Source organism: Psammomys obesus, unplaced genomic scaffold (genome assembly GCF_907164565.1).
Source record: "Psammomys obesus unplaced genomic scaffold, mPsaObe1.curated_primary_1811, whole genome shotgun sequence".
Lineage (NCBI taxonomy): Eukaryota > Metazoa > Chordata > Mammalia > Rodentia > Muridae > Psammomys > Psammomys obesus.
Window position 1 is genome coordinate 38,510 of NW_026596030.1, and position 9,763 is coordinate 48,272.

General features: G+C 38.8%; 1 protein-coding gene across 1 annotated transcript in view; it reads right to left on the reverse strand.

The window, feature by feature from the left end:
- Nucleotides 1-764: 764 nt before the first annotated feature.
- Nucleotides 765-9,763, reverse strand: part of Ndufv2 (NADH:ubiquinone oxidoreductase core subunit V2) — a 20,438-nt gene continuing 11,439 nt past the window's right edge. The window contains exons 3-8 of the mRNA XM_055620716.1: nt 8,844-8,906; nt 8,648-8,764; nt 6,749-6,917; nt 4,336-4,445; nt 2,421-2,497; nt 765-915 (exon numbers count right to left, since the gene is read on the reverse strand). Of these exons, the coding sequence (XP_055476691.1) occupies nt 822-915; nt 2,421-2,497; nt 4,336-4,445; nt 6,749-6,917; nt 8,648-8,764; nt 8,844-8,906 (630 nt within the window). The 3' untranslated portion in view covers nt 765-821. The remainder of the gene's footprint in view (nt 916-2,420; nt 2,498-4,335; nt 4,446-6,748; nt 6,918-8,647; nt 8,765-8,843; nt 8,907-9,763) is intronic.

Here is a 9,763-nt window from a genome sequence, read left to right on the forward strand (position 1 = left end):
AACTTCAGTTCCTGGGTATTGAATGCCCTCTTCTGGCACACAGGCAAAACACTCTTACACGTAAGACAAAATTAATCTTCTAGCTTTCTTTTTTTTCTTTTTTAATACAGTCTCATTAAGTAGCTCCGTTTGGTGTTGAGTCACATCGTAGAACAGGCTCGATACAGAGACCAGGCTGACTTCAAACTCAAGAGATCACCTGCCTCTGCCTCCTGAGTGCCTGCGACTTCAATGAGGAACCTGTAAGGCCACTGACTTTGATAAATCCTGAAGCGATCTGATTATCCCATGACTTAAAGCTATTTCTATTCTGAGTTTTCAGAAGTCCTGTACTATTACATCCTTTCTTGAGTTGAATGTAATAGTTTTATTCCTATAAACATGTCCATCCTTAAAAAAAAATAGCCAACTCCAGTTATTTCTTGTGTGCTTGCAATGTTAAGATAACCAAAGAGGGAGCTGGAGAGATCGCTCCGTGGTTATGAGTGCTGTCTGCTCTTCCTAAAGACCCGGGTTCAAGTCCCAGCACTCACATGTCAACTCACAACTGTCTGTAACCCCAATTCCAAGGGATCAGTCACCTTCACACTAATGCACATAAAATAAATTTAACAAATTATCTTTAAAAAAAATAATACAACTAAAGATAGTTACAAAAACAAAAAAAGACACCTAAAAACAACAAAAAAACCCCCAAATGGTGGTTTTGTTCCGACACAATATTCAACAGCTGCAAGATGTACAGGTGGGAAAAGCAAATAGTATAAAGCTTATGAATTCATATTTTATTCTCCAGTGACATTTTTACAGTTGAATATAAGTTAAAGGCCTGCTTGTACACCAAAGCCAGGTCCTTTGGGTGGTTCAGTCAAAGTAGTAAGGCCTCCAGCTGGCTCACAACAGAAGCGGCCACTCCTGAAAAGAAAAGTAATGATTATTAGTGATTAACATCTGTACATTTTTGCTTTAAAAAAAAAAAAAAATGACCAGGTGTGGTAGTACACACCTTTAATCCTAGTACTCCAGAGGCAGAAAGCAGGCAGAGCTCTGTGAGTTGATAACTTGGTCTGTATAGTGAGTTCCGGGCTAGCCAGGGCTATAGTAAGAGTCTGTCTCAAAATAATAAAAGGCACTTTTCGGCTTTAATGTAACTTTATGGGACTACAGTGATAATCCCACTGTGTTTGTGGACTGTTGCTGATTACATGTCATTATGTGACATGACTGTACCAAAATTAGTTTGAAGAAGCATCACAGTGAATTCACAAGCCAACTAGAAATCACAGATAAGGAAAACTAATAAAAGACCTGTGATACTGAATAGGACAAAAACACTGGAAGAATAGAAGATGGCTATTTCAAAAAAGTATTATTTGGAAGAGGTATTTAAATACGTTTGTGTTAGGGAAAAAAACAAAATAATAATAAAAGATTATCTTGTATTGGGGTCGATGATATGACTCAGCAGGAAACAGTAATTATTGCAAAAGGCTGGCAATCAAGTTCAAAACCTGGTTCTCTTGTACAGGTGTAAGAAGAGAACCAACTCCACAAAGTTGTCCTTTGATGTCCACATACCATTGTACATGAACACAAATTTTTTTTAAACATTTTATGTTATACTGTATTGATTAAAAGGAAAAACTGGATCTGTAGGTGGAAATAAAAGGGAGGCTAATTTCAGATCAATCATCTAGCAACATGAACTTTTTTGTCTTTTTTTTTTTTTTTCTGGTTTTTCAAGACAGAGTTTCTCTGTGTAGCCTTGGCTGTCCTGGAACTCACTCTGCAGACCAGGCTGGCCTCAAATTCACAGACACCCCACCTACTACCTCCCAGAGTGCAGGGATTACAGACATGCGCCACTGTGCACGGCACAACATGAACTTTTAAGCACAGATTTCAACTTGTACTACATTCTCTTTCAGTATAAATGTTCTGATAGATCGTAGATATTTACCGTGAGATTTTTTTTTCTTATATAAGTGATGAAGTGTATGTAAGCAAGTGTGCACATGTGTCTGTCTGTGGTGTCTGCCACTGTGGCTCTGCCTCCCGCTGAGCTGTGAGCTGGCTGTGTCAGCTGGTGTGGGAGCCACCTTGCTCAGAGCACTCCCTGCCTGCTCTTCCTAACCCTGGGACTCCAGCCAAGGTACCAGTCTACTCAGCTTTTACTTGTCTCTGGGACTCTCAACTCCCTTAGCCTCACATGGAAAGAGCTTTACCAACACTGAACCATTTCCTCAGCCTTATCTTAAAGAAAAAGTAAATATCTTGCTCTAGATGGCAACTTTAGATATGCAAACTTCCAGTCAGCTCCTATGAACCTGAGTGTAAAATCCTTAAAGTCAAGCTTCTGCGAAAGATTAAGTCGCCATTTAGTGATGCCATTTAGTTTATATATAGAAATAAAAGTATACCTTGGCCCAGGTTTTGGAATCTTCCCAGCTCTGAGTTCATCAATAATCTCTTCAATATCCTTGGGTGTCAGATCCTCCTAGAGAAAGATTAAGCCATCACCGAACTGCTGTAAAAATCTGTAAGTCCTTAAAGTTACTTCAGTTATTACCAAGGTTTCTACAAATCAGTAACTCCAATATATAATGTAATATACATCAAGGGCTTTAGCTGAAAATGAAAACTAAGTGTATTTCAAGCTAAGCCTCTGCATTTCAATTCTGGCCTCACCACCTAACCTAGTAACCTCAGAGGACTTACTCTCATCACCTGCCTCCCAACTTCCTTTCCTGGGAACTCAGTTTGAACTTGGTTTTGAGGATTACTCTGTGGTTTGAATAAGAATGGTCCTCACAGGCTCATCTATTTGAAGGCTTAGTAACCAGGGAGTAGCACTACTTGAAAGGATTAGGAGGTGCTGCCTTGCAGAAGGAAGTGTGTCACGAACAGTGGGCTTTAAGGTTTCATGCCAAGCCCAGTGTTTCTCTCATTACTTTCAACTACTTCTCCAGCACCTGCATGCTGCCAGGCTTCCCGTCCTGATGATAATGGACTAATCCTCTAAAAACATAGCAAGGCCCCAGTTTCTTTATGGTTTTTGGAGACAGGGTTTCTCTGTGTAGCCCTGGCTGGCCTCAAAACAATAAAACAGTAAGACAATAAGAAAACATAAAACAGAGAAGTACCAAAGAGCAAGAGATCAATGCTAATCCTGGAAGGAACATGCAAAGAGTAACCATCCCCAATGGCTGTAACTGACAAGCAGAGACCTAATGTCAGCCCTGAACCAAGAGCTCTAACTACTTACTAACTGAAAAAAATAAATAAATAAAATCTCAGAGCTGGGTATGGTTGCGCACACGTTTGATCCTGCCACTCCGGGAGGCAGAGGCAGGAGGATATCTGTGAGTTTGAGGCCAGCCTGGTCTACAAAGCGAGTTCAGGACAGCCAAGGCCACATAAAGAAACCCTCAAAAAAACCAAACAAAACCAAAACCCAAAATCTCTCAGACACTCATGCCTGTAGGCTACTACATTAAGATTTTTGCTTCATACAAAGTCCTGACTAATTCTTACCTGAAGAATACATAACATAATTCAAAGAAAATTCAGCAAGAAAAAAAAGCAAACTTATCTCCAACTTTCCAATACCCACAAACTCAAATAAGAAGGCCCCATGCTTGCACAAAAAAAGTCTTTAAGAGACCAACCAAACCACAGAGTTAAGACCAAAAAAAAAAGCTACACATTTGATATAAGAATAAACCAAAAAGTAAACTGTCCTGCAAGGAAAATTTTTAGTCTGGAACCTGTGTCACTACAGAATGGGTGAAATAAAAGCTATAAAGAGATCAGTTTTTGGGGTATGACATTACTACCTTTAGGAGCAGGAAATATGTCCATGCTTGAAAATGACATTTTCAACAAAGACCTCAAATAATCTCCATAAACTATAATTTTTAAGAAATATACACTAGGGGCTGGAGAGATGGCTCAGAGGTTAAGAGCCATCTGGCTGCTCTTCCAGAGGTCCCAAGTTCAATTCCCAGCAACCACATGGTGGCTCACAACCATCTATCGTGGAATCTGATTCCCTCTTGTGTTCATGAAAACAGAGCACTCATACATAAAGTAAATTAATAAATATTAAAAAAAGAAATATAAACTAACAAAATACCATAACTGAAAATGATGTAATAGGGGCAGCAAATAATTTAAAAATGCTATGAGGCTACCCTGGTCTACAAAATGAGTCCAGTACAGCCAGGACTACAGAGATACCCTGTCTCAAAAAAAGGAAGAACCAGCATTCTGTGAGATAAAATTAAGTATTTTAAATAGGATACTACAGAACTTTAAGTAAAGTTAAACATTCGCAGAGTACTTACCACTTATTTGAACCATTGGTGCATTTACACAGGCCCCTGAACATTCCACTTCAACAAGAGTGAAAAGGTTGTCAGGTGTAGTCTCTCCAACCTTTATTCCTAAAATATAAATGATCACCATAACAAATATAGACAAATAGTTTAAAAGCAGTATTGGTTAAGAAAAACAACAAGATGGGCAGTGGTCGTGCATACCGTTAGTCCCAGCAATCGGGGCGGCAGATGCAGGAGGATCTCTGTGAGTTTGAGGCCAGCCTGGTCTACAAAGAGTGCAGGACAGCCAGGGCTACACAGAGAAACCCTGTCTCCAAAAACCAAACCAAAAGAAAAATGACAATATCAACAATATATTATAGAGGTATATAAAAGCATTGCCGTGCATTAAAAATTCTATAAAAATGGAAAGAGCCAATCATAAAGGTGTATGTGTGTAATCTCAGTACTTAAAAAGCAGAGACAGGTCTCAAATTCAAGGCAAGCCTGGACTATGTATTGAGATCTGGTCTCAGAAAATAATAATAATAATAACAACATAACATTCATTTTCTTCCATGTTTTGATTTGTTATTAGTTTGTTTTAGGTTTGGTTTTTTTTTGTTTTTTTTTTTTTTTGCTTTTGAGATAGGGACTTACACTGAAGCTTGGGGCTGGCCTCTAACTTGTGACAGCCTGCCTGGCTTAGACTTCAGGGTACCGGGATCATAGGCAAAACCCACCACACCTATCTCCAAGCTATTTCTCTCTCTGTGTGTGTGTCTCTCTTGCATGGCTCCTGCATGCACACATAATCAAACATAAAAATGAAGTCATTTTAAAAAACTATACTGCTAATAGTACAGTTACACCATTAGATTGGGAAAGATTCGGAAAGCTGAAGATCAAAGATTATTTAAGGAGGATTAAGATTATTAATCTGTCTATAATAGCAAACTGATAACTGTGCTCCGAAATAGAACAAATTTAGACCACATAATGGAAATGCATATATATTTACATTTATGTGCTAAATAATAAATTATATAAGAGCTGTAACTAACGTACCAAGCAGGTGCCAGAGTCTATACCTTAAGGTGTGTTTTGGGCCCAGACTGAGCTTTCTGCCTTATTTACTTCAGTATGCCCCAATGTATCTGTGACATGCAAGGACTTACATTAAAAAAAAAAAAAAAAAAGCCACCATCAGTGACACAGACCAGCTTCTTGAGAAGCCTGAGGTCAGAGGACTGCGAGCAAGAGCAGCTTGATCACCTCAGTATACTTGCCTCTAGTATGAAGCCTGTGTTTCCTCAGTACAGGAAGGAAAATTAAAAGATACTTTAACTTCACATATGTAAAAATGCAGGTAAGCATGGTGGCAGATCCTTTTAATCCCAGCACTCAGGCACAGGCAGGTGGATTTCTGCATTCAAGGCCAGCTTGATCTGCAGAGCAAGTTCTAGGACTGGCAGGGCTACACAGAAACCTCTTCTCAAAAAAACAACAAAAGCAAAAATGGCAGTTTTGTATGGAACATACCCATATATTTTGTAAATAGGCTATACTTACATTTATTTAAAATTTCCTTTATGATGAAATGTTCCTACTATGCTGTTACTTATTCCACGGCTTCTCTAGAAAGGCACATGGACAGTTTTAAAATGGTGTGTGCACATAAATAGAGCAGCCCCAAGAAATATCTGATGCTCCTGAAGCTGGAGTTACAAGTGCTTGTGAGCTTCCTGATCTTAGGATGCTAGGTAGGAACTAAACTAGGGTCCATGCTCTTAACCTGAGCTGTCTATCTCTAGCCCATGCATAGTCATCTTTATGTGACATATGCTAACATTGGGGAGACAATTTTCCTAGAAGCTTTACAAACACACTTAATGATTAACATTGATTAAAGGCTCAGACTTGAGGCTGAGAATCAGATGAACACAAACTAGAAATAATACTTTTTTAAGTACTGAGAAAGTACAAACCAAGTAATATAAATTTAAGTTGAAATTTTTAGGTGGAAAATGTCAGATCTAGAAAGACAATTTTATTTGGAAGGTAGAAAGTGTAAAGAGATGAAGCTACTGAGATAGGTTCGTGATGTCCAGTCCAGGCTGGCCTAGACCTCACTATATAGCCTGGGCTAAACCAGAACTCAACAATCCTCCTGCCTCTGCACCCTGAGATTATAGGTGTGTACCACCATAACCTGTTAGACAATGATGGTGTTGGTTTTCCTTTGTTTGGGAAATGGAAGTGGGGAGAGGTGTTTCAAGACAGAGTTTCTCTGTGTAGCCCTAGCTTTGCAGGAACTTGCTTCACAGATCCACCTGTCTCTGGCTCCCGGGTATGGGGGGATTAAAGTTGTGTCCCGCTGCACCCCAGGCTAATCCTGATATTGTTAACAGAAAGGAAGTGTCCCATACCAAGCTTTCTCTGCAGGGTCTCCAATATGCTGTCAGAGTCTGGAAGCATGCAAGGTGTGGTAGTGCAGACCTGAATATGGTACTTTCCAACTGGCTTTCGATTATACATTGTATAAAAAGTTGCTACTTCATATACTCTCATTGGAGGGACTTGTAAAACTTCTGCCACCTAAAAGATTAAAACATTACAGTGTTGATTACAATGTTTATAATGTACCCAACTCTAAATAGCACAGTAACTCCTAAATGCTCTCACACTGTTACTTGTTTTATTTTTCTCTGTAGGCTTACTACTCAAGAAGACTTACAAGAGAGTTCTCATTATTAAAAACAACATTTTTCTTAAAAAAAAAAATGATGGGCTGGAAAGGTGGCTTGGCAAACAGAAGACCTTGTTTCTCACAGAAGCCTGGTGACCAGAGTTTGGTCCCTGGGACTCACATAAAGACTGAACTCAAAGAACCAACTCCACAGAATTGTCCTCTGAGCTCCGTCTGCACATGCTATGGCATGCACGTGTCCATACGCAAGTCACACACCAAGTTCAGTTTTTATGAAGAATTTAGAAACTACCAGATAATTTCAAAGAAAGTATTTTTCACAGGCACTAGGTATCATACCCTTCCTTCCTTCTTTTTTTCTTTCTTTGTGCTTGAGATTGAACCCATGGCTGTGGGTTTAGAAGGCATTGCGCTCTCACTTAGTTACATACCCGGTCATATCAAGGTTTCTGGAAAAACTAGCCCTTGTGTTTACTAAGATTTTAATTAAATAAGACTTTGAAGCATATTTCAGTATTAGGGAAGTATATGCACATAAAAATCAACATAACCTAAAATTTGTGTTTGTAATTATCAAAGTCTGCTCCTATTCTCCCAGTAAAGGTGATAGTCTTGTCTTGTTTCGTTTGTGATAGTCCACCTTAACAGTTATAACCAGATCATTTAGAAAAGGATGAGAGGAAGTGAACCACAGTGGAGTATCTATGACAGCTGGTCAAGTAGAAAGCACAAGGAGTTGCTTTTTATACAGCATTCTATAAATGATATGCTGTACTGTCACATGAATGCAATTACTGTATTAACAGGATATAAGGAAATTTGATTTGTTTTTGTTTTCTTCTTTCTTTCAAGACAGGGTCTCTCTGTGTAGCGTTGGCTGTCTTAGACTCTTTTTGTAGACTAGGCTGACTCTACTCACAGAAATCCGCCTGCCTCTGCCTCCCCACGTTCTGGGATTACAAGTCTGTGCCACTGCACCCAACTGATACAAGTAAATTTGAAATCTAGATTAGTGCTTAAACTCTTTGAAAGCAATCCTCAAACCTCTGATTAGTGCTTGGAGCTGAGGCAGGAAGGTTGGCAAAAGAGCAAGAGTAGACTGGGGTAAGTGTGTCAGGCACACCGTTTTGAAAGAAGAGAGGATTAATCCTAACAGTTTATAAGTAGGCTGAAGTGGGTTGCATGGCAGTTCTGAAGGCAACCAAATGTCATATATACCACATACTAGATACAGACTTTTGTCAAAGAGAAGAACCAAAGATAAAAATACTAAGAGATTACATTTGGTAAGGGACTTCCCCCCTATAATTTTAGTGTTGAAACACTACTGCATTAATTTTCAAAACACCTTGATACCTTGATACTAAATTATACATTTGAGATCTTTTTATTATAACCATTTCCCTCAAAAAGGGTGTGAGGAAAGAACAAGACCTCTTCCACACTGATGCCTGCCTATCTCCTGGAAGAATGGAAGATGTATTAGGGAACTGACAAAAACACAAGAAGGATGATTATCTGTCTATCTCTACCGTGTGTGTATGTATGACTGATGATTCCTACATGAAGCTACCACATACAATCTCTTCTCTTTCCCAAGGCAAACTGAGTTCAGTACCTTGTTCATAGCGGAGATGGGCAACCATCCATTCTGCCTTTGAGCTAGATCCAGGACTGGAAGCACAGCTGCTGCTTTATGCCCTTCGGGGTAGATTTTCACTATTGCATCTATCCTCTGAGAAAGGAAAAGGGCCTGTTTACACATAGAAAGCACTGGGTACTTGATAAATCAACTATATGTTTATTAAACATACCTTATAGTTTTCTGGTGTGAACTCAAATGGAGTATCTGGGTTATTCTCAGGAGTATCTCTATGCTATAACAAAACAAAATTTTTTCCCAAAATTGTCAACATTTTCCCTGAAATGTAAATAGTACTGTACATTACATTATACTGCTGCTGCTCATTTAATCTCTAATCCTATTGGACTATCTTTGTAGCAAGAATGACTAAAAATATGTATTTGTTACCTGTTCACCAAAGTAAAGTTAGCAGAACTAAAAATTTTAAAACCTACTCCTAAAGATTAAGAAGTAGGGGTTAGGGGGCTGGAGAGATGGCTCAGTGGTTAAGAGCATTGTCTGCTCTTCCAACGGACCTAGGTTCAATTCCCAGTACCCACACGGCAGCTCACAACTGTCTGTAATGCCAATTTCAAGGGATCTGTCACCATCACACTAATGTACATATAAAATTACATAAATTATTTAATAAAAAAAAAAAGTAGGGATTGGAAAGACGGCTCAGTGGCACTGTCTGCTCTTCCAAAGGTCCTGAGTTTAATTCCTGAAAACCACATGGTGGCTCACAACCATCTATAATGTGCTCTGTTCTGGCATGCACGTGTACATGCAGATAGAGCACCCATATACATAAATAAATAAATCTTAAAAAAAAAAGGTTAAGAAGTAGTGCTGGGCATGGTGGCGCATACCTGTGATCTCAGCACTCAAGAGGCAAGTGGATCTTTGAGTTCAAGGCTAGCCTGATCTACAAAGCAAGATTAGGACATCTAAGGCTACACAGAGAAACCCTGTCTTGAAAAATCACAAAAAAAAACAAAAACAAAAACAAAAAACAACAAAATAACCCAAAAAACCTTTGGGGGATGTGAAGTGAATAAATTAATAATAATAATAATAATAATAATAATAATAATAATAATAATAATA